The 26,309-nt window shown below is 28.8% G+C and overlaps 6 protein-coding genes across 6 annotated transcripts; 4 read left to right on the top strand and 2 right to left on the bottom strand.

The window, feature by feature from the left end:
• Window positions 1-427: 427 nt before the first annotated feature.
• On the top strand, window positions 428-4,087 carry PmUG01_01023900 (conserved Plasmodium protein, unknown function; the record flags this gene model as incomplete). The annotated part of the gene is made up of 1 exon (XM_029008471.1): window positions 428-4,087. One exon carries the CDS (start codon window positions 428-430, stop codon window positions 4,085-4,087), a length of 3,660 nt encoding a protein of 1,219 aa, XP_028860028.1.
• Window positions 4,088-5,922: 1,835 nt separating this feature from the next.
• PmUG01_01023800 (AP-3 complex subunit delta, putative) lies at window positions 5,923-11,211 on the top strand (the record flags this gene model as incomplete). Its single annotated transcript, XM_029008470.1, has 3 exons — window positions 5,923-10,356; window positions 10,522-10,792; window positions 11,012-11,211. 3 exons carry the CDS (start codon window positions 5,923-5,925, stop codon window positions 11,209-11,211), a joined length of 4,905 nt encoding a protein of 1,634 aa, XP_028860027.1.
• Window positions 11,212-13,584: 2,373 nt separating this feature from the next.
• On the bottom strand, window positions 13,585-15,489 carry PmUG01_01023700 (plasmepsin X, putative; the record flags this gene model as incomplete). Its single annotated transcript, XM_029008469.1, has 1 exon — window positions 13,585-15,489. One exon carries the CDS (start codon window positions 15,487-15,489, stop codon window positions 13,585-13,587), a length of 1,905 nt encoding a protein of 634 aa, XP_028860026.1.
• A 4,051-nt stretch (window positions 15,490-19,540) lies between these two features.
• On the top strand, window positions 19,541-21,104 carry PmUG01_01023600 (ubiquitin regulatory protein, putative; the record flags this gene model as incomplete). Its single annotated transcript, XM_029008468.1, has 2 exons — window positions 19,541-19,554; window positions 20,396-21,104. 2 exons carry the CDS (start codon window positions 19,541-19,543, stop codon window positions 21,102-21,104), a joined length of 723 nt encoding a protein of 240 aa, XP_028860025.1.
• Window positions 21,105-22,396: 1,292 nt separating this feature from the next.
• Window positions 22,397-23,930, top strand: SEC28 (coatomer subunit epsilon, putative; the record flags this gene model as incomplete). Its single annotated transcript, XM_029008467.1, has 2 exons — window positions 22,397-22,414; window positions 23,103-23,930. 2 exons carry the CDS (start codon window positions 22,397-22,399, stop codon window positions 23,928-23,930), a joined length of 846 nt encoding a protein of 281 aa, XP_028860024.1.
• A 584-nt stretch (window positions 23,931-24,514) lies between these two features.
• On the bottom strand, window positions 24,515-24,986 carry MPODD (the record flags this gene model as incomplete). Its single annotated transcript, XM_029008466.1, has 2 exons — window positions 24,515-24,658; window positions 24,858-24,986. 2 exons carry the CDS (start codon window positions 24,984-24,986, stop codon window positions 24,515-24,517), a joined length of 273 nt encoding a protein of 90 aa, XP_028860023.1.
• Window positions 24,987-26,309: the final 1,323 nt, after the last annotated feature.

Here is a 26,309-nt window from a genome sequence, read left to right as displayed (position 1 = left end):
AAAAAAATGCCTAAAGGGAGTAATATATCTCTATATAGTACATCTTCATATATATATATATATATATATATATATATATATATATATATATATATATATATATGTATGTATATGTATGTATATGTATATGTATGTATATATACGCTTTATTCAAAAACATTGAATACCTTTTTGTTGTAATGAAGAAGGTAATTTACTTCAGAAATTTAAAACTGTTAATGAAATATGATATAATTAAGGATTTTTATATTGTTTGTGGACCTTTTAAGGGTAACACAACATGTTATGCAAAGATTAGATCATCATGATAATTTGTTTTCCTATCATCCGTTAGTCTGTCCGTTTCTTAGTCTGTCCATCTATCAGCCACTACTATACTTCTTCATCAAGCCCACATTGCTTCACTTGCGCACTATCCCTCCGCGAAATGAAAATCAACAATTATGTATTTGGCAGAGTTACAGACTCGTACCACCACGTTGAAAAGATAAAAAATATTTTTGAATGTAACAAAGTAAGCAAATACTTAAAAGAAATAAATTTAATGAAAACGTTTTTTAATAATTATAAGGAAAAAATTGATAGGAATAGTAGTAAAATAAAGAACGACGTTCAGCTGTTATTAAGGAAAAATTATATGTCCTTTGAAAAAAATGTAGAAGATGAGTTAATACTAACTAATAGATATATCTATTTTGAAATGAAAACTGATAAGCATATTATGATATGCAGGAAAAGGATAAAAAGAAAAATCATCCATGAGATGTATTTTTATCTAAGTAACAAATCGATAAATCAGTTGAAGGAGGAAAATTGTATATCCAAATTGTACTCAGAAATTGTTGTAATATTTCCTTCAAATTTTAATATTAAATTTTTTAATATTTTCAAAAATAATTTATTTTCTTTCATAGTTGAAAGAAATGATTATCATTTAAATCTTTGTTATTTGTTCAAAGGCACAATACCAATTAAGGACATCCACATTGATAAAATTGATTCGCTGTATACTTCTAATGGTAGTTGTACCAAGGAAGATGTAGTAAAATATAGACTCAGGACAGGGAGGAAAAAGTGCACTATTCATAGTAAGCGGTGTGTACAAGGTAAAGAAAAAAAAATAAAAACAAAAAAAAGGAAAATTAAAACGAGAAGGGAAATTAAAAGGAAAATTAAAACGAGAAGGGAAATTAAAAGGAAAATTAAAACGAGAAGGGAAATTAAAAGGAAAGTTAAAACGAGAAGGGAAATTAAAATGAAAGTTAAAACGAGAAGAAAAGTTAAAATGAAAATAATTAAAAAGGGGAAGAACACTTTTATGGATGAGAAATGGGACACGTTTTGTCGTGGTACCCGCTCAAAAACTAACGAAAGGAGCAAAACTTATGCAACCTCCAACAAACAGAATGCGAATTACAGTTGTAGTAAGGGCTTGTACAGAAATAAATTTCACATGATCAGACGATGTACCTTCTTAGAGGAAGGAATACAAAACATTGAATTTATTCCGTTAAAAAAGAAGAACGACTTCCTTTACACACAGTTAAATGATAAATATAGATGTAACAAACTCTTTTTAAGCTCATCTATTTTCCATCAAAAGTTAATATTCGAAGAAAAGCAAGAAGAATATTTCCTGAACATGTACAAGAGTAAGGATCAGAAAAGAATTTTCCTTTTAAGTGGAAGTCATGTACATAATAATTTGTTTTTGATCCACGTAAAGGGAAAAAAAAAGAGTAAAAATTATCAGCTAAGTATAATTCAATTTGTTGGAGTATTTTTAAAAGGTAAGTGCTTATTAGAAAATTTTTTTAACCATATAATTATTATACTTCCCAGAAACAACAACACGGAAATTTATTTTTTTGATTATAACAAATTGAGCCGTCTTTTAAGGAGGAAGAAAAAAGGGAGAAGTGAAAAAAAGGCGGCAGTAAAAAGGGAGGAAACGGTGGTACAAATGAGAAAACGAACGGGGAAACGAATGGGGCAGTGTACACAGAAACAATCAGGGCAACACCCAAGGAAACAAATTTTGTGTTTTCCAAAGTATTTAGTATATCTAACAAGACAAAAGGTAAACATAATAAGTATGTTGACAAAGTTGACAACTCTAAAAAACTGCACACTGCAAGATTTTGACGTGACCAAATATGGATTAATTCTGTACATGTACAGGTATTTTTTAAATCCATTCGTATGTATCATATATTTGTTCAGAAAATTGATCAGTAGTAAGATGTTTCGAGAGGGCAGTAACAATTCCAGTGTGAAGGAGTACATTTTGAAAAAGCGCCTCCAAGGAAGAGAAGAACATGATGAAAACGAAAAACGAGAGGAACGAATAATCGGAAAGATAAAAATAATACTTCTGCCAATCACCAAGGGGGGTATACTAGGTGGCATTAACAATCAATTTAAAAACCATCTTGTCTACTTTTCTATATCGAATCCATTTACGAATAACATTAAATTAGTCTATAATTTAAGGGAGGGTATTCTATCCTTACCAAAAAATATGCACCAAAAAAAAAAAAAAAAAAAAGAACACAAGAATATTTTCTTTTCTGGTAAGAATAACATATTATATGACAACGAATTCGAGACGATTTTTCAAAAAAGGAAATATTTTGCAATAAAAGATGTATTTATAAATACAACAGGAATGGAAAGAATACCAATTACGCTAATTTATAAGAAAAAGAACAATGTTAATGTGCATTGCCGTTGCAAGGAGGATTACGGAAGTTTTTTTCAGTACCTCAATGGGGAGGGTACTACCTGCGCATTGGACGATCAAACTGGGGAATTGTCTGCATCCACAGCAGCAGCACCTGTCACCTTCTTTCCCACTTCTAACCGATACCCCCCAAATGCCCACCACTACAGCATTTACAACAGTAGTGGCCTTCCGCTATTTGTTCACGCCAGCAAAGTAATAATTAACGTATATCCTTTTTACAGTCAGGTGAACAGTTGCAGTTACTCAGATGAGTACTATTATTACCTTCTAAATGATTATATTATTGTTTATTTTCATCTGACTGGTTCAGGTGGATTTCCCATGAAGAAGGACAAATATAAATCAAAAACATATGAAAAAATGAGAACAATTCAAGATTTAATTGATTGTATTAATTTTATTAAATATAACAATATAAGTGATACAGAAAATATATCTCTACATCTTCATTCCAATAGTGGAATGCTTGGGGGATATATACTAAATCATTTTAAAAAAATCGTTCAAACTATTGTTTTTGTTAACCCCTTCTTAGACTTTTTTAACAATTTAACTGATATGACTAACCCTCATGTTGCATCGGAGCACCTGGAATTCGGTAACTTGGACTTGCGTAACAGCCTATCCGCTAGGGCGGCTCCCCCTATCTCTACAACTGCAGCTACATCCACTACATCCACTACGTCCACTACGCCCACTACTACCAATACTTCCAATACTTCCAATACTTCCAATACTTCCAATACTTCCAGTACTTCCAGTACGTTTACTACTAGCCGAAGGAGGGGCCAAACCACTGCGCGCAGGTTTTCCAAAGCATTTGTTTGCGACTACTTGTGTAAAAAACGTACTCACAAAAAGGGTTCAATGATCTCTTTTCAAAAAAACAGTTTGCTACTCTTATATTCCTTATGTCCTTATTATAATATAACTCCAAAGTACGATGAAGTATATACAATGGAAAAAAATAAAACAAGATCAATTATCTTTCCTTTGACAAAGAATAGTGAAAATATGTTTTTTAAAAATTCCATTATTTTATATTTAAACAAATATGATATAATATGTCCTAATTACAATTCGATTAAATATATTTTAAAATATATTAATTATAAAAATGTGGAGGTGAAGCAGTACTACTATGTTTTTCTAAATGATTACAAGCTTTCACTACTAAATAAAGGGCTTAACTTTTTAAATTTCCACAATGATTCATGTAGTATGGACAAACGACTGTACATTTCCTTTTCAAAAAGAGGTGGGCATGGCGGTTTTAGTGATTACTCTTCATATATAAAAAGTGTTATGGGGAAGATTTATGTTCACATTTTCGAGGGGTAAGATGAGACGCTGCAGTTTTTGCACTTCAGTACATGCACGTATATACATATATACACCCGTATACATGTAGGTACATATGTACGGGCAGGTTTAAATATGCATATATCTGCCCGTGCAGCTACAATTGCAAGTGGGTATAGCCTGCATTTTAGGTTAAAACTGCCACTTACTTTTTCACGTTGTTCCTTCTCCCCCTTTTCGTCATTTTGTTTTTAAAACTCAAAAAAAAGGAAATTTGTTCCTAATTCGTATACAACATGCTAGTGGACGTGTCTTCAAAAGTTTGTTTTGTTTGTGGCTTAAATTTTTTTCAATTTTTTTGTGCCATTTATGCTTGAACTTTTTGAGGTTTTTTTTTTTTTTTTTTTTTGTTCCTGTTCATGTAACTGTCCCTGTAACTGTATCTGTTGATGTTCTTTTTATTTTTCTCTTTCTCTTTCTCTTTCTCTTTCCCTTTCTCTTTCTTCTTCTTCTTCTTCTTCTTCTTCTTCTTCTTCTTCTTTTTCTTTTTATTTTTTCATTTTATTTTTTCGTTCTATTTTTTCGTTCTATTTTTTCGTTCTATTTTTTCATTTTATTTTTTCGTTCTATTTTTTCATTTTATTTTTTCTTTCTATTTTTTCTTGTTGTTAAGGTTTGCAAACTTCAAGCCAAAAAACTTAACGGATTAACCCTCTCATTTTTGCTTAAATATTTGACAGTTTTAAGAAGCAATTGTATCTTTTTAATTGTTAGTCTTCATGTTGGGGGGGACTCACTTTATTGACAGTGGCATGGTACGCGACGGGCTAATATGTGATGGGACACATGTAAAATATGTACGAGTTCATAATATTCGTAAAAAAAAAAAAAAAATACAAATAAAAAAAATGAAAAAGTTGAAAAATAACGAACGACCGAACGAACAAATTACCCAACGAATTAGCGAACAAACGAAATAATGATGCACGGCGTTTGGTTTACGGTCTAGAAAAAAAAAATAAAAATAAAGGGCTACTTCCATAAACTTCCATAAACTTCCATAAACTTCCATAAACTTACATAAACTTACATAAACTTACATAAAATAATACGGATATAACATAATAGAAGAAATGAATGAATGCTTCACAGGAAGAGATGAATAAATACTTTTCTTGACATGCCAAAAATAACTGCGCAGAAAGGTAACACACCCTGTTACGGGAAATGATATGAAGTATGAGCAGGAAATAATTTGTAATTTTTTACCTGATCATATTAGTGAACATGCATGTATGCTTAAATGTATATTATATATTGCGTATTATGTGGTATATATTATGTATTATATATTATGTATATATTTTATAAGTATGTATGTATGTGCCTGTTTGTTTGTACATATATACGCCACCTTTCCGCCTCAAAGATTTTTGCATGAACAGTAAGGTTAAAAAGGGAAGAATTTAATGTTTTTTTTTTTTTTTTTTTTCCTTTTCTTTTTACATGAACAGCAAGGTAAAAAGGGAATAATTCATATTTTTTTTTTTTCTTTCCCTTTCTTTCTTTTACTTTGCCTTTCTTTCCCATTCTTTCTTTTACTTTACCTTTCTTTCCCATTTTTTCTTTTACTTTGCCTTTCTTTCCCATTTTTTCTTTTACTTTGCTTTTCTTTCCCATTCCTTCTTTTACTTTGCCTTTCTTTCCCATTTTTTCTTTTACTTTGCTTTTCTTTCCCATTTTTTCTTTTACTTTGCCTTTCTTTCCCAATCTTTCTCGTTTATTCCCCTCCTTCCGCCTTCCCGTTTGACAATTCCGAAGATCGTTCGAGTCCGCCGAAGGAATATCAGAAGAGGAAGGGCTTTTCTTTAAAAATGAACACGTCATTTATTGAATTAATAAAAGATATAAAAAGAGATGACAACATAAAAAATGTCGAGAGAAACTATCAAATATGTATAAGCAGTTTAAAAGAAGTTGAAAAGAAGAAACAACATGAAACGATATTTGGTTTGAACAATTCTATTATTAAGGAAAAATCATTTATTTTATTAAAATTATTGTATTTACAAATGTTTGGAAGGAAAATAGATAAAGAGCACAATTTTTCAGTTATCGAGTTATTAACATGTAATAAATACGTTTTAAAAAGAAGAGGTTTTTTTTTTCTAAATAGCATAACAGACAATGATGATATCATATTTCTTTCAATTAATTTATTCAAAAAAGAGTTATACAAAGAGGGAATATCAAATGTTGAACATAATTCCAAGGCGTCCGTCCTTCAGTCCTTATCCAGCTTTGGAAATACAATTATTAAGGAAAATATTAGCTTACTCACTGGAGGAGGTAACAAAAACATCTGCAATAATCATGTTGGCGCAATTGATTCCTGCTGCAATGATAGTGGCAGTAACCATGTTGTATGTAGTAATAGCATGAACAATTGTAGTGGTAGTGGGCACTGTGGTAATAGTGCAACAGAAAGTGGAAGGAGCCATTTCACGCAAGGACAAAGTACAGCAAAAGACTTTAAAATATATAACACTGTTTTAATCCTTAACAGTGTAAGTAACGTATGCACAGATATTATGAGCACTAATTTATACAGTGATATATTTTTGTTATTAAATAATTCTTGCCTGTATGTTCAGAAAAAAACAATTATAAGTTTTTACAAATTGGTTGTGTGCAATTTTGAAATTTTACATATATTTTTTGATTATATTAAAAAACATTTTATTCTTCTTTATAACAATGGAAGTACATCATATGATAAGCTAACCAATGATCAGGCAAACTACAAATTCAGAAATAACACTTCTCTTTGTTGTTTAATTATTAATATTTTAGCTGAAATTTTTTGTACTTTGGAAAAAAATGATCTGACATGTGCAGGTGAAAATGGGGTTAAAAAGAAATCTATAATAGGGGAGGAACAATCAGAAAAGGGAGGATATAATAACAGTACATCATGTAAAAACGGGACATACAAAAGAGATGATAGCATACACAAGGGACATACAGTTTCAACATATTTGAAGAAATTTTTGTCGTTTATTCCGTTCATTTATAACATTTTAAATGAGAGGTTACATTTAATAGATAATTGGAAGCTGATAAAGATAATTAAATTTATGAACAAGTTAATAAAATATGAAAACAGAATATATAAGAAATTCCTTTCATTAATTATTCACATATTTTACACAAATAAAGCAAAAAGTGTGTCTTACGAATGTTTCGAGTTTATTCTTTTTAATTATAAAAAAGAGTACAATGTTGAGGTGAACATAGATAGATATGTAGGCACAGCTTCCCCTCTGAGTGTTCAGAGGCCTGTTATGAACACAGGGAATAAAAACGTAAGCAAGAGTGGTCTTGACAATGTTAGAAGTAGTAGTGCCGAAGAAATGGTAACTCCTTTGGATAGGTGCAAAGAGGAGGGTAGTAATGATAAAAAGGAACAAGTGGAGGAAACACTAGTGCATGAAGAACACAGTGGGAGGAAAGGCATCGATAGTGGTAGCATCATCCGTGGGAACAGTCGCTGCCTTGATGAAACGGCTGTCCATCGTGAAAGCGATTGCACGAACTACTTCGATAGATTCTTGTACCATTGTTTTGTCCATTTGTTGAAGTATTTTTTCAGTGAAGATAAAAACATAGTATATGTAACAACAAAGCTGTATAAGTGCATCTTTATAATTCCAGATTTATATGAGTCCTTTGTGAAGTATAACTTGTTGAATGACTTGTCAAATAATATTTTAAAAAATTTTTACCAGAAGGATTGTACAATAAGAAAGAACTTGTTAAACATACTTTATTACTTGATAAACAAAAAGAATTTTAACAATATAGTGTATGACATTCTTGTATATCTTTATAATAATATGGATCAAAATTTTTTAGATGAATATATTAATGTGATATTAAATTTTGGAGATAAGAATATAAATAATATAGAGAATATGAATTTATATATTTTTATTTTATTTTTTATTTTGTGCCTTAAGAACCATACAAAAGAGTTACAAGTACTAAGTCAAGTTTTGCAAATAAATAAAGAGTTAACAAGTACTCACATCACAACCAATTTTTTGAGTTCAATCTATATTATTACTTATGCTGTTGCTATAATGAAAAGAACTTTACGTAATGCACTACCACACTCACATAATATAAGTCTTAATAATCAATTATGCCAAGTAACAAATATGAATAGAATAAAATATGGGAGCCATTCAAATCTGTACCTGAACTCTACTTTTTCTATGGATGAAGGTAGAAATGATCGCATGACAACATGTCCTAATAATATATCATCCCTATGCACAAGTGATACTAATGCTGCAGAAGGTATAGTTGAGGAAATACATGTCAACAAGATGAACAAGAAATGCAGCTCGACGGAAGATTCCGACGGAGGGGGTGTAACACAGCAGTCTTGCATTATCGAAGAAAAAAAAAAAAAAAAAAAAAAAAAAAAAAAAAAACTTGGTGAGTACAACAAAGTCGATAATGACAAGGACAACAAGCGAGGAACACAAAAGGACGAGGTGAAGGGGAAAATGAAATCGCACCGAGTGGAATATAATGGAACGCATGTTGAAGAAGATCACGATGCTGCAATAGAAAAAGATATATTCGATTTTAAGAAAAATTTCAATTCATTTGATACAGTTGACAAATATGATATATTTGAATACATAATTGTAATATTAAATATTTACGATAAAATCCATCATGACAGGGAAAGAATTAGCTACAAACCCATTCATCGTATTAATATAGCTTCTTTCGAATATGTAATTTATTTTATTAGTATATATATTGAAGAAACGTATGATAAAATAAAAGAATTTAAAAATACTGATTTTTTAAAAATTTTTTTTTTTTCTCTCTACATATTTTTTACGCATTTTAGTTCAAGTAGTATTTTATGGAATATAACAAAAATTTATATCTTTTTTTATCAGTATAAAATTAATTATGATTTACTTGTATATTTTAAAAAATTAGAAAAGCATATTAATTATTTGATATATAAAAAAAATGATATAATCAATTTGGATAAGTGTCTTATGCTAAGAAATATTTTAGTTCTTTTTAATAATAGGAAGCAGGGGGATTCCTTTAATTTTTATAACTACTTTACTGGCCTTCTGGAGTTAAAGGACTACAATCAAACCTTCAACTTCGACATACCCTTCAAGTATGACGACTCCTTCTTCTTGGATGGGAGTAGTATAACCCGGTCTACCTATGTTAGCGGTACTAGTGGCATGTGTGAACAGAAGAGTGAAAGGGGGGAATACAGTAGGCAAACCCCTTTCCAAAAAACAAACCCAACAAGCAGCAAGGAAGAACATGTGAATGGAAACAAGAATGGGAATATAAATAAAAGTTATACTACCAGTGGAAGCAGAAGAAGTAGTGGACACGATGATGACCACAAACCTTTGCTCGGCAGTAACTCGGAGGAGGAACTAAACCAATTTGTACAAAAGCTTAGACAGTGCTGCAACAAATGGAAGAAGAAAAATCATTTTTTTTTAATACATGAAAATAGACATGTCAAATTATATTTTAAGGTTTTCCTTACGGATAAAGACTTATCACTTCTGTTATATTTTAAATTAAAAGATTCGAGTTTCACTCTTGATAATTTTACCTTGTATAGTCCGCACGATGTTGCAGCACACGATTTAGTAATTAACACGTATGATGAAGACTTTTCTTTTATTGATGATCAGAAGAATATTATTTATAAAATAAACACGAAGGAGGCAGTTGACCAATTAGATGATAAAAATGGAAAATATAACGAAGTTGGAAAAGATGGCGAAGTTCGAAAAGATGATGAAGTTGGAAAAGATGGCGAAGTTGGAAAAGATGGCGAAGTTGGAAAATATGACGAAGTTCGAAAAGATGGCGAAGTTCGAAAAGATGATGAAGTTGGAAAAGATGGCGAAGTTGGAAAAGATGACGAAGTTGGAAAAGATGATGAAGTTGGAAAAGATGATGAAGTTGGCAAGGATGAGAAAGATGGAAAAGATTACTCTTCAAAAGGCTGCCATAATAACAGTGGCAGGATAGAAGACTCTGCATCCTTTAAACAAATTACAAACGTAGAAAAGGTTGTGAAGAATTTATTAATTTCCCTGAAATTTGGAAAACATTTCCCGCATATTAAGATAGCATATAACTATTTTTACGCATCCAAAAATTATGAACACAGCAATGTAAACATTCCTTATGTGCACATGCAACCACTGCATTTGTCCGTGGATGAGTTCAAAAGTGTAAGTTAAGCTGAGAAGTAGATTTTTCACACGCACGTACATATGTCCATACGATCTTATACACACACACATATATATATATATATATATATATATATATATATATCCCCAAACACACTCATGCATACCTACACGCACATGTACATGTGCTTCCCCTTCCTTCAGGTTGATAAGAAAAAAGGAAGAATGAAGAAAGTCCCTTATGAGATTAAGTTGAAAGAGAAGGAATCTATAAACAAATTTCTCTTCAGCGCGTTTGTATTTCTGTCAGAGTATTTAAATATTTTCTTTTTTAACATGAAGAATATATTTTTTAATTTGCAAACGAATAATAAATTGGATAATTTTCGTGTAATCTATTGCGCAAAAAATTGCATGTTCAGAAGTATTTCACAAGGTATACCCACCTTACGTATTAGTTATAATTTATCCTATAGTCTACGTCATTTCATCCAAGCTACTTTTATTGTTCCGTATACGGCATGCATATGTGTGTTTTCATACCATGGAAAAAAAAATAAAAATATATATATATATATATATATATATATATATATATATATTTATTTATTTATTTATATTTATATAAATTTATATTATTATTATTATTATTTTATTTTATTTTTTTTGTACTGTTATCATGTTCATTTTCCAGACATAGTGATAATACTGATAAACCTGGAACATAAGCTAAAAGAAGAAAAAGGCGGTTTTTGTTTTTACGATGTTGATGCGAAAATAAAAGTGTTGAATGACTCTGAAGAGGAATGTACACATGTGCTGGACCTTTTGGACTTCTACATAATCAAACTTTTTTCGCAAAAATTGAAAATAGATCATCTCTTTTTGCAATGATAAGCGAATGAACGGGTGAGCAGTCGAATGTTTAATCGGAAGCGGGACATACGTTTGACGCGAAAGGAAGAAAAAGAAAAAAAAGAAAAAAAAGAAAAAAAAAAGCACAAAATAGTTAAGACATAAATACATGAAGACGTTAAAACGTTAAGAGGTTAAAACGTTGAGAGGTTAAAACGTTGAGAGGTTAAAACGTTAAGAGGTTAAAACGTTAAGAGGTTAAAACGTTAAGAGGTTAAAACGTTAAGAGGTTAAAACGTTAAGAGGTTAAAACGTTAAGAGGTTAAAACGCTAAAACATAAATGCGCACAAAAATATAGGCAAAAATGTGCGTAAAATGTCGCATATGAAATCGCGTAATAACTCATTAGTTACAAACTCATATGTTTCCCCTCCCCCGCATGCAACTTTGTTTATGCATACATTTATTTGATACATATTTATAAATTTATTTACTTATTTACTTATTTATTCATTTATTTGTTATTTTTATTATTATTATTATTATTATTTTTTTTTTTTTTCTAGCCATTTTTGCTATATGATTTATTTTTTTTTTACGCATTTTTTGATAATAGAAAAAACTGTCCTATATTTGTGCTTGGACACGTATTGTTACAACAGATTACCTCCAGTTGGTCTTCTAATTTTTTTTACGAAATGTAATATATGTCTTTTGGTTTAATCGTTTCATTTTGCGTAAATTTATTTCGCAATTTCGCAATTTTGCAATTTCGCAATTTCGCCATTTCGTTATTTCGTTATTTCCTCATTTCGTCAATTTTTTTTGTGTGTGAAGAATTATACTTAATAAAAATATTATAAAATTATAATATATACTCCTATTTTCATGGCCTAATAAGGGTTATAAAAAAAAAGGAAAAACTTCAAAGAAGATAAAACACTGACTGCCGTTACGTAAGCCGCAGCTTATGCATCTTTTAACATGGTCATCAGGGCATACACATATATATGTATATACACATATATATATGTACGCACACATGTGTAAGTACAAATATATTTTAATAAGTATATATAAAATGCCCCATACAGACGAAGCACCCTGTACATTTTCCAAACCAATTTGGAATAATTTTTACATTTTTAGTAGATATTTAAAAAAAAAAAAAAAAAAAAAAAAATTCAGTTTAATTAAATGGTTCGTTTCATTTGCATTTAACAAACGTTGAAGGAAAATAAATAAATAGGCGAATAGATATGAGAATAAATAACCGAATAGATATGAGAATAAATAACCGAATAGATATGAGAATAAATAACCGAATAGATATGAGAATAAATAACCGAATAGATATGAGAATAAATAACCAAATAGATATGAGAATAAATAACCGAATAAATAACCAAATAAATAACCGAATAAATAACCGAATAAATAAAATAGGGTTATAAGAAACATTAATAAGATGGTGAAGTGTAAGGAAGGATGAATCAAGGGTAGGTGACATCAACAAAATGAGGCTAAATAGAAAAATTAATAATAAGGTTACGTATATACGTAATATATGCATACTGCTTATACCTATATATATATATATGTATATATATATATATACGTATATATGTAGGAGTAAACATATTCCATAATCACAGGATTATGAAGGGGGGAAAAGGGCAAGTTGCAGAATGCTAAACATAAATGGACGATTTGTATTTAGGAATGCAGAGAATTTCACTTTAATGGTAAACGAAAAAAAGGAAAGTAATACATAGAAGAGTGTGTAAACGGATCAATAGGTAAAGAAACATAAGCGTACGCGAGCAAGCATACGGATCGGAAAAGAAATTCTCCCCCACCCTTCCCCCTTTCAGACGATTCAAATGCTTTCCATGCCCCTTCTTTCTTCTCTTTTTCAATTTTACAAAAACAAATGACGCATATATTATGCCCTCTTTATAATGCATGTTCTAACACCCTTCACGTTTCCTCAACACGAGTCTCGCTCTTCCCATGTATATATTTGTATATGATGATAATGTTTTATTATTTGTAGTCGTTCCCTCCTTCCGCTTATATAGGCGTACCTGAACATGTACGCACCGATTTATTCCCCGATTTATGCTCATAGTATTCACGTCTGATTGATTAAAATATGCTTCCTTTTTGGGTGTACCTTCCCTTCAGTGTTAGTTTCTTTTCAAAATATGTTTAATAAAATAAATGCAATAACGCACAAGATTACCACGCTGTATACACTGCTTTACTGGACAAGTTGGCATACATATAATCCCATGTATATTCCAGCGCGCACTCAAAAGCGCATCCATTGTGCACACTAATAGTATCATCCCCTTTCGTGCTATCTTAATTGTGCTGCCCCTTCTGCAGTTCCATCTGCGCTAGTTCTGCTATGCGCCCTTTCTAGCCTTTGCAATTCCAACCATGGAGGGTTTTCCTTCTTTTCCGCGCATATAGACAGTAAAGTAATGCCTCATAAAGGCTATACTACCAAGTAAATAAGCATGATTTTTTTCCGAAGGTACATCAATTTGCATATATGCAGGTATACAAGTATCCTCATTTAATACCATATATTCCTCTGGTAATAGTTCTATAACTAAATCTCCAAAGACGTATTTAATAGTTGGATAATTCTTTAAAATGTCTTTATAATTATTCTCATTACATGAAATAGAGCTCACCAATTCGAAAAAAGAATTTATTTTTGAACTAGGCATAGTATTATAGGACGTTCCGGTATCAAATATGGCATAGCTTTTTTCATTACAACATAATTTTTTATCACCTACATATATAGCATCTAACTGTACTTCCCAGTAATATTCTTTAATTACTGGTATCATATAAATATTACCTTCATACAAAGATTTACTTATTCCTCCAACTATGAAAGTAGATGTTTCGTCATAGGGAGATATATAAAAGGAAAATTGTGGAAATACATTTTTATTTTGACTTAATAAATTATCAAAAAAAGAAACATTCCCAGCAGATAACATTCCTGGAAATCCTAAGCCAACAATACCTTCAAAATCTATATATTCAAATATATTTTCTCCTGCCAAATTATCATTAGACTCACTTTCAACTAATCCAAATGTTTGATTACGTACAATATGATCGCCTAATATAAAAGTTTCCTTTCCAACTGAACCAGTAATTGAACCTGAACCAAAAACTATGTGTAAATTTTTACCAATGAAATATCTTCTAAACGATTTAGACATATGAGGATTATATCTATTTACTTTTTTACAAGAATCTTGTTCACATTCTGTTGTTACAACCCATAAGTTTGTACTTCCTGTGTCAAATATTGGATGTATTTCTTGAGGCGGAGTACCAACTAATAATTTACCCACAAATTGGCTATCCCTCAGATGCTTTAGAGGCACTAAGAATACGTTCTCCTCAGTTCTCTCCACGGTTGCAGTTTGGTTCTTTAGGTCTATGAAATTCTTTTCGAGCTCTGAATTGCTCTCATTGGGGGTCATATTGTGGTCAGTGTAGCGGTTAGCGTTGAGGTCGCTACTAGTGTCAGTGCTAGCGTTACCACGACTATCATTCCTATCTGCACTACCATCACCGGCTCTGGCGCTACTACCACTGGTATTATCACCACCACCATCACTGGTACTCTTTTTTTTTTCAAAATATTCGTGCCTTTGGACCCCTGACAGGTGGTCGGGCAGTTCCCCGTCCCCTTTGTACTTGGTAAAATCTAAAAAGTTTTTATTTTTCAGGTCATGCTCTTCATCATGCTCTTCATTACGCTCTCTATTACGCTCTTCATTACGCTCTTCATTACGCTCTTCATTACGCTCTCTATTACGCTCTTTATTACGCTCTCTATTACGCTCTTTATTACGCTCTCTATTACGCTCTTTATTACGCTCCTTTTCACTATCTTTTTCACGCTCTTTACTATTTTTTATCTCATCATAAACAACATGTAAATTGTCTAACGTATTTCCGGAGCCATTACCCAGACTTCCCGAAATTCCTTCTCCTCTTTTTACATAGTATTTTACATTACCTAGTTTTAACGAATCGTGATGTTTTTTCAAATTACTATGATCAGTTTTATTTTTTTTATTTAATTTTAAATGTATTGCGTGAGATGATTCATTCTCTTCAAACAAACAAGCATTACAATTATGTATATCTTTGCATTCTGAACATGGGATGGGGTTCTGCCCTAGCTTGTAAAGTTTGTCGCATTTACCCCCGTTAAATATATAAAGAAAGCACAAGGCAACGTAAAATATAGCTACAGCAGGAACGTTTTTCATGTTGTTGGCGTTCTTTTTTTGTCTATACTATATTGCGGTTTCGTTATTTTTGCTATATATTGAACTGCTTTATTATACTTAATTTTAATTAGTTTTATTTTCTTTTATTTGCTTTGTTCTCCTTTTGTTTTTATATATTTTTTTTTTTTTTATTTTGTAGGAACCTGGACTACATGAGAACAAGTCGTGGTTAATGTAAAAAAAATAAAATAAAAAAAAATAAAAAAAAATAAAATAAAATAATAATAATAATAATAATAATAATAATAATAATAATAATAATAATAATAATAATAATAATAATAATAATAATAATAATAATAATAATAATAATAATAATACGAGTAGGAGACGGAAATATTTTTTTTTTTTCTAATTCTCGAAAAAAAAATTCTAGCTAAGTAAACGTCTCACTGTTGTGTAAAAGTTTTTGTAAATTTTCTCTTTCCACATGAATTTTTGGGAAAAAAAAAAAAAATAAATAAACAAGTCTAAAAATGAGTACCACAACACTTCAATCACATAAAACAACAAAAAGTTTAGCAGCATTTGGAAAACTCATGCAGTTTATGAAATATATATATGTATATATAAATGCATAATTTTGCAATTGTCTTTAAGGGCAAAAGTTGGACACTTTTTTATTTTTAAAACATGTTAAAAAAGCTTGCACATAATATTTGGCTTAGTTACTACTTGTTCGTTTCGTGTATAAGTTTCCAAAAATGCCAGTTAAAATGTTCATAAACTTGAGCAAAAAATATGAAATGATAATAATAAAAAAAAAAAAAAAAAAAAAAAGGAAAAAGAAAAAGAAAAAGAAAAAGAAGAAAACAAAGTAAGGAATGGAGTGAAAATAGAGAAAATGGTTAGCTAAATTTCATGGTGACATGTAATAGACACCATTAGTATAAATAAATTCATCATAAAGTTAAATATAACGTAATTCCATGATTTCTACATTTTAAAAAAAATAGTTTGGATTTTTTCTGATGTTGTTAATTTGTTTATACATTAGTTGTAACGCATCATGAAACCTGCATTTCACTGATGTGTAATTATAAACGTAAGTACCTATGTATACATGTATATATATATATATATATATATGTATATATATATTTTTTTTTTTTTTTTTTTTGCATGATCTGTTCAGCTCATTGTGACTTAAAAATTGAGCTTTTTGATTATTTTAGCTGATTAAAACGAAAAAAAAGGAAAAAAAAACAAAACTAAACAAAACCAAAAAAAGCACAAATAGCTCAAAAATCGCAGAAAGAACAAAAAAAAAAAAAAAAAAAAACTAGAAAAAAAATAGTTAACACGTCTGGAAAATGCAAATTCATAAATTTCAAATATACAGATGGTCTTTATTTTGAAAATACACAACGTTCAGTTAAATAAGGAAATATGTGGAGAAAAAAAATTTCACAAATCGAATAGTGAAATTTTTGTATTTATGTAAATAGCGTTTCTAAGCACATATTTATTATTCGATGCAAAAAAAATAAAATAAACAAAAAAAAAGAAAAAAAAGCACAAAATGTTTTTCACTTGTGTTCAACAACACTTCTTAACACACAATTCTCCTACATATGAAAAATTAAGGAAAATTTATCATGTTTATAAATCCTATTGTAGTTAAAAAATATATCTATACATAACTCGTCAAGGAAAAAAAAAGATGTTTTTTTTTTTTTTTTTTTTTTTTTCCTTCTACTGATATATGTACACTAATATATATAAGAAAAAAAAAAAAAAAAAAAAAAATGAAGTTCAAAGTAAAATTTGGCTATTTTTTTGAGAATGCCTTTTCCCCACGGTGTAACTAGCCAAAAAAAAAAAAAAAAAAAAAAAAAATATACACATATATATGCACATACATATATATATATACATATATATATATATATATATATATATATATATATATATATATATATATAATATACATTTAAGTAAACATAAAATACGTTTGCGCTTATATTATGTATATTCTCAGTTCTGCATATTTTTAAAGTGAATTTTTCCTTTTGATAGTTCTTAAAAAAGTGTGTGTAATTGGAATTTTAATTTATTAGTTCACTATTTTGAAAAGTTCATTTTTTTTTTTTTTTATTCTCATAAAAAACGACATTATGGGAACAAACTTTAAAATTTTCATAATTTCTATTTTCGCATTTATCAAGTGAACCTTTTAATATATGTCTACAAATAGTTATCTAATTTCTTATCGATTTGTACTCTTTCACTTTACCTAAATGTATTTAAATTCTATGTAGAAAACATTAATTATGTAAAAATAAAAAAAAGTGACATGTGAAATGTGCCATGGAGAATTTTCGTAAATTCCTAATTTATGGCTCCTTTTGCTCGCATTGATTAATTTTGTAGAAAAAACGGGAAAAAACGGGAAAAAACGGGAAAAACGGGAAAAACGGGAAAAACGGGAAAAACGGGAAAAACGGGAAAAAACGGGAAAAAACGGGAAAAACAGGAGAGAGGAAAAAAGCGTAAAACTCGTAAAATATAATTTTACAGTATTAGTATTTATATATTTGTTCACTCGTTCAAGTGTTCATTAATTTTTTTTTTTTCTTTTGAACTGTTGAAAAAGTTAGTACTACACCTTATGAACATTCTCCGCCAAAGATATAGAGCATTACAAATTTTCCTTGAAATATTACAGCCATTGGCGGGGGAAAAGTTAAAACTTAATATACACAAATATATACATGTGTTACATATACGCGCATATATACATGTGTTACATATACGTGCTTATATATGTGTGTTATATATACGTACATATATATTTACATATATACGTACATGTACAAGTTAAGACAATTTTTTAAATTCCTATGAGAGAGTAAATTTCAAAAAGTAAACAACAAAACTAAGCTTTTAATTTTTCTACATGTACTACAATACTCTTCCCGCCTTTTGAAGAATGGTTTTAATCGTGCATAAAAATAATGTTACATAAAAATACTTGTGTTGATCTAAATTGCGGTACCATTGTGTATTTTTTTAAATATACAAAATAAATGTATGTTAAAGATAAAAAAATATATATTAATGATAAAAAAATATATATTAATGATAAAAAAATATATATTAAAGATAAAAAAATATATGTTAAAGATAAAAAAATATATATTAAAGATAAAAACATATATGTTAAAGATAAAGCATTGCAATACTCAAAATTTTTTAGTAAGTGCGAATTGAGCAATTTTTTCCACGTACGATTTTACTAATTTTTGGTTTCTATTAATTTGCACTGATATATACACGTATGTACATGTAAATAAATATTTATGTACATTTGATGTATGTATAAGTAAAATAGGAAAAAAAAGGAAAAAAAAATAGGAAAAAAAGAAAGGAAAAAGAAAGGAAAAAAAAAAAGAAAAAAAAAAAAAAAAAAAAGGAAAAAAAGAAAGGAAAAAAAAAGGAAAAAAAAAAAAAAAGGAAAAAAAAAAGGAAAAAAAATAGGAAAAAATAGAAAAAAAAAAGGTAAAAAGAGGAAAAAAATAGAAAAAAATAGAAAAAAATAGGAAAAAAATAGAAAAAAAAAAGGTAAAAAAAAAGAAAATAAAAATTTGAATTTTCAATTGTTTCCATAAAAGGGGAAAAAAACAAACAAAAGTGATACATATATTTATATATATATATATATATATATATATTTACAAGCATAGGGTTTTGCTTGAATTTCATTGCCTCTTTAGGTACATCAATTTATTTTCAAAAATGTTAAATGATGTTTAAATTTTATATGATAAAAAATATTGTATCGTATTATACGTACGTATGTACATATATATACGTATGTACATATATTTACGTATGTACATATATATACATAAGTGAGTGTATAAAGGAGCGAAGATAAATTAAATCCATTTAAGGAAGAACAATTATCTTTGTAAAAATAATATATTTTTTGTGAAAATATTAACTAGTTTTCAATATAGCTGTTGAAAAATTAACGCAAAATTTCTTAAAGTTAAATAAGCAGGAAATTAAGTAAAATTTTGGCACCATGTCGAACATAAGGTATAACATATTCATAATGTACACACAATTATATTAGCATGATGACTGCAGTAATATACGTAACATTTACTATTCCTTTTCAAAAGGAATGCAGTTATGTTTTTTTAAGTTAAAGTTGTGGTGTGTTTTGTATATATGTATGTGCATATTTATGTATATTACATGAACGTACTAATTTAACATATACATTGGTGTACAAATGTGTACTTTTGTAGTTTACAAATGTATACATATATATATATATATATATATATATATATATATATAATATTTACATGTACATATTTGTGCCCAATTTTTCTTTCGAAAAGGCACGCATTAATGCCAAATTGAGGGGTAATATAAACATATGATTTATAAAAAACGAAAAGAGAATAATAAAAAGGGTACATATTGTTTTATGCTTTATGTGTGTGTGTATGTGTATGTGTATGTGGGTATGCGTATGTGTACATAAATAACTGTTCTTATAAAATAAAGCTAAGAGAAATTATATATAAATTTTTAGCAGCATGTTGCTTTTGTCGAATTAAAGCAAAATGTAAATGAGTGTAACGCTTGTTTCGTGTTACGATTAGCATAACAAGTCATTTTTAATAAGAAATGCATTCCCATCTGTGTGTATTTTTCACGCAGAACCGCGCAGTTGTTCGACGTATATGTGTATATATGTACATTTGCATATATGTAAACACATTAACGTGTACATAAAAAACTGGCAGAAAATTATTATTTTTTTTTTATTTTTTTATTTTTTTATTTTTTTATTTTTTTGTTTTTTTATTTTATTTTTTTATTTATTTATTATTTTTTTTTATTTTCCCATCTTTTGCCTGCACAGATCTCTGAGCGATTTAAGAAAAGATGAAAAGAAAAATAAAGAACGAGTTGCACATTACACAGGAGGTCAGAACAGTGGGTTAGAAGTGGAAAACTCGGACGATGATTTAGTTCAAAGTTTTTTTAGTTCAAAATTACCAGAAAATTGTAGACATATAACATTATATAAAAATGGATTTATAGTAGATGATGGGGAATTTCGTGATTTAGAAATAGAGGAAAATAAAAAATTTATGGAGAATATTGAAGCAGGTATATTACCTAAAGAATTATCAGGAAAGGATAAAACAATGAATGTTGCTATTAAAGATAAAAGTAATCAAATATATAGCAATCCAAAAGGAAAAGGGGATGATGTATTATATAAAGGGCAAGGTGTAAAATTAGGAGCTGCTAATAGAGCAAGTATGAGTGAAGAAGAAATAAATAAAATATTGTCCTCATCTACAAACGATATTAAAGAAATAAACGTAGATGACAGTAAACCTGTAACAACATTACATATTAGATTATATAATGGGAAAAAAATTACTCAAAAATTTAATCATCATCATACAGTCGAGGATTTATTTCAATTTGTATATAGTTACACACCTTTTAATTTTTCACTCTCTTTTGACTTTCCTCTTAAGTTAATAGAAAGAAATGAAAAAACATTGGAAAGTGTAAAATTGTTGGACACTATTATTACGCAAAAGTTGACATCGTAAAAGAGGAAAAGAAAAAGGGAAGAAATGACAACGTGTATATAATTCTTTTTTTTTTTTTTTTTTTTTTTTTTCATTTGAATATTATTGTGATATATATATATATATATAATATCACAATGGGAGGTAATAATTTTTTAAAGAATAATACCTTGATGTTTTTGTATTATTTTTTATTATATTACTAATGCTTCATTTTTTTTACCATATTTCTTCGTACATTTTTAATTTTTTGCATTGCATATTCACAAATTTTCGTATTTATTCATTCGCTCAATTTTAATTTACACATGTACACACGAACATGTCCATGTATATACATTATATTTGTTGTATATATATATATATATATATATATATATATGTATGTATGTATGTATGTGTGTGTATTATGTATATACGTATTTTTACCATTGCCAGCCCCTTTTTTATTTACCCTTTTGTTGATTTTTTTTTTTTTTTTTTTTTTAACATGATAATAAAAAATACAATTTTTTATGTAAAAGAATGAAGTGCTTTGTTGGCCATATGAGCTATGTACATATACAAGAACAGCGAAAAATATGTACTTGCGTAATGCATACAGGTACACCTCAGCACATGCACATATATACATGCATACGTTACGTACACACATACGTAGCATACATAAGCATACGTACATTTACAAATTATATTAAATAAGGCATGGAGATTAAAAAATAAGCAGGGATGTAATATTTCATTGTTCTGAAAAATTTATATATATTTGATCAACGATACTGTGCAGTAGTAGGGGAAAGAAAAAATTATTCTAAAAAGGAAAATTTACTTTTATTATTATATTAGTACGTCGTAGTGAATAAACTTTTTTGTGTCGTTATTTACACCTTTCTCTATTTTGTATAATACATAACTAAGAAAAAAAAGAAAAAAAAAAAAAAAGAAAATTTTGTTTCAATGAGATATTTATTTGTTTAATTAATTTTTTTTTTGTTAAAACAGCTCTTTCTTTGTATTTATAAAAGTATGTTTTGATAAGATTAAAGGAAATATATGCATGAGCAGTTTCGCATATATTTAAATCATAGTATATTTCTTTAGCAGTTGAGCTTCGCAATTAATTTGCATTTGAGTTTTCCATTTTTGCGTGTACTCGTTATTATCGAACGTTTTTTCATTTCATTTTTTACGCTATTTCGACCAAGATCTTTTTGTCGTATCTTTTCGTATCTGATCGTACCCGTTTGTACGTTATCCTACCCTTTCGTACTTCTTTTATCCCCTCATTCCTTATCGTTTACATTATCTGTACAATGGATGGTGCATTGCAGGTAGGAAACATATTTCATCCTTGAAATGAGCGAAGAATTATGTTAAGAAATTTATACCATCATTTTTCGCAAGCGTGGAACCGATATGTGAAAAGGGAGTGCTGCACGTGGGCATGGGCATTTGTGTACATAATATTGTTACATGAGCGTATATGTATATATATGTATGCGGATGCATGTATATGTATGTATAAATTTATGTGTACACATGTATAATGCACGTATAAATCAAAACGAAGAAGAAGCGCGTATTTCCCATGGTGTGGGTTGTATCTTCGTAAATGACTGCATTACAATGATGTAAATTTGTGTTGTAAGCATTACAAAAAAAGAAAAGAAAAGAAAAGAGCGCTCTTTTGTTCGTGAGCATGAATCTCTTTGAGTAGTTTTTTCTATACATGTAACGTATATGTTATGTATATGTGTTTGTATGTGTTAAAATGCCTTAATGTTTTGCATCCCATCATAATGGTGTGCAGCTCGTAGTAGTTATATATATGATAATATTTTTTCATGCTATTAGTAGAACATGTATGGATGCGTTTTCGTGTGCATGCCATATGAGCAATCATAAAAATATTTTGTTTCTCATCCGTATGTATGTTCGCAGTTATTTGTAATGCTACGTATATATATATATATATATATATACAAATATATTTTTTTTTTTTTTGTCTATTTTTCTTAGATTCGAGACTACTTTTACGCAGGGTTTAACAACTACTGCCTGAAGACCTACGAGCACTTGGGAGAAGAAGAAAAAATGCAAGCAGCGGAGTACATATATCAAATTTATATGATTAATAATATGAACAATAATTTAATTTTAAACTTAAGAAATTCAAAAGAGGAAAATTTATATTTGTTGTATTTATATTACAAATATTATTATTTAGACGAAAAAGAAGACGTGTTAACAGAAATAAAAAAAATAAAAACGTCATCAACCAATAGCACTATATTAAAAAGTAGAATACTTTTTGAGCATGATTTGATGGATGAATGTTTTGATTTATTAAATGACGATAATATTGAAATAAAGGCGGCAAAATTTTTTTTTTTATTTAGTATAAATAGAAACGATTTAGTTAAAGAAATGATTGATGATTACTTAAAAATGAATGATGAAATACCGATTATAAAAATTGTTCTAGCTATTTTTTATTTATATAATGATAATAATAAAGAGTCTTTTTTAATTTTTGATGATTTAGAATCTCTCTATACTTCCGTCGTCAATGATATATCAGCTGTTATTTTGAATGGTAAAGGGGTATCTAATATTTTAAATTATGAGTTTAATGATGCAAAAGAGATTTTAAAAAATTCCATGAAAAGTAAAATTTGCAATGCCGATATAATTTTTAATTTAGTTACATGTTCTTTGTATTTATTTGAGTTAGACGAAGCCAATGAGTATTTAAATCAACTATATAATTTTTACCCATCGCATCACAGTTTGACTGTTTTGAAGAAAATTGACCACGAGGTTGATAATTTTGTAGCAGAATTTTAGCTGTTCCGGCAAGCCATGGAAGCTCAAAAGATAAAAAAAAAATTATCGGAAAAAAGTTGGAGGAAAAAAATGAGTTGAAAAAAAAAAAAAAAAAAAAAAAAAAAAAAGGGAAAATTTTTTAACTTGAACGTACATGTAAATAGGGAAATATACAATTGTGTAACTTGTGTACATGTACATATGTGGAAATTTTTTGTGAAGATGTATAATGAGGTACCGAGGATGGCATAAACGCGTAAGGGATTACATATCATTTCTCGTGCACCAAGAAGTTAAGAAGAAGGAAAAAAAGAAAAACAAACGAGGAAATCAAAATAAAGGAAAGAAGGGCTAAACACGCTAAGCTTTGTTTCGTATTTATTTTTTAAAAAGGTGGAGGGGGGGGTACGTACGCAATCTCTAGCATTTCCCCACGCACGTACGATTGTATGCATATATATATATATATATACATATAAACCTTCTTTTGTGTATTCTTTTCAGCATTATTATGTATGTCTTTGTCGTTTCCCTTGTGTATGCGTGGTCGTATCTGCCCGCTTAACCTCCTTGCGCAGCGAGCCATTTTTTTTTTTTTTTTCTCCTCATATGAACGATATCGAATATACATTTCTTGCCTTTCGTATTTTTACTTCATCTCTGTTTAATTTTTTTCTAACTAAAAAATTATCTATTGACTCATTGCAGTTTTTTACGCGTATTCTCTTACCATTTGTAAGTTGATTTTTCTGTAAAAAAAAAATAGCAAATGAAAACAATTTTATATTTGTATATCCATGTCTTATAAGTACTTCATATGTACCAAAAAGGAAGCAGCATAATGCCGTAAAGGAAAAGGGAATGGTCCGATAGACCTAACTTGCGACTATAAAGTGACTACACATTTTTGTCTGTTTTGTTATGTTATCCTCTTATCGTCTATTTTACTTTATGCTGGTAATATAAGAAAGCTCCGATGACTGCCAAATCTTGGGGAATGTAATATAAGCATGCTCCCTTGAGGCACTGAACCAACAACGAATTTTTGTTAAAACTGTAAAATGGCGATTTAATCATTGAGACTATGCTAATTCCATACAAAAAAGTAAAAATATGTTGAAAATAAAATAAAATAGCGTGAGAAGAAAAATAAAATAGTGTGAAAAAATAAAGAAACTCAACGCAACTAAATGCAACACAATCAATGATACAAAATTGTCCTGTGTTCCTTTAAATATAAAAAATGTACTGAACAAATATTTTAATTCTTCCCATGGAAAGAGGGGAATATCATTCTTGTAAGCATTTTAAAATAGATACATTCAAACATACGTGTTATACTCCCGCACTACATATTTCTATCTAACGTTGCAAATATGCTGTTCATACTTCATGCCAATGATAAGTATCCCTTTAGTGTTCTTTTTGAATGAAATATTTTTTACCACTTAAAATAAATAAAAAAAAAAAAAAAAAAATTCTGAATAGGATATAAACATTTTATGTTTATAAAAAAAAAAAAAAAAAAAAAAAAAAAAAAAAAAAAATAAAAAATTTCGTTACTTTTATGTACGCCAAATTATTTCTTTTTCCTCATGTACTTCTTTCTTTCTTCAACGTTTGTTCCCCTTTCGTAGTTTCATTAACCCTGTTTAATTCCATTTACATCGTTATATTACATACATACATACATACATACATACGTACATACATACGTACATACGTACATACATACATACATATATATAAGTATATATGTATATATGTATACGCTTGTATCGCTGCCTACACATGGAGGTCCCTTTTGCTAATTTCCTCGTTCTAGTAGAATTAGGTTTATGTTTAATAGTTCATGTCGTACGTTAAAACAACAGTATAACCCACAGAAGAATAATTCATAAGTCGGCGATGAAAAATAAAATATTTTGTTCAGTTTGTACAATCGTGGAGCTATTTCGTCATGTATTATTTGGCAGGAAAAAGACCCTTTCGCCTGAACAAGTCAGGTGTTTTGTAACTATTATAAAATATAAATGATAAAATACAATAAAATATAGCAAAATTAAAGACCTTCTTCCACTTGCGAAGCAGCAAGAGTGGAAAGTGCCCCTATGTCAAGATCTTTAATTTGTGCTAGTTAAGGGGGAAAAAATAGATAAATTTATTTCAGGCCTATAAATATAAATTATTAACGTTCCCTTGCAACGAAAAAAAGGGGGAACATGCCTTCACATGTGCGTGTATGCATGTACTTGTATATATATGTATTTATATATATATATATATATATATATATATATATATATATGTACATATGTATATGCGTAATATGTGTGTGCACCTATACTAGCATACTAGCAGCACAAGGCCAGAAAGTACTGATAAACCAGTTATATCATG

The sequence above is a fragment of the Plasmodium malariae genome (genome assembly GCF_900090045.1).
Source record: "Plasmodium malariae genome assembly, chromosome: 1".
Taxonomy (NCBI): Eukaryota; Apicomplexa; class Aconoidasida; order Haemosporida; family Plasmodiidae; genus Plasmodium; species Plasmodium malariae.
The sequence above is the reverse complement of the archived record's forward strand: the minus strand, read 5'-3'. Positions and strand labels throughout refer to the sequence as shown.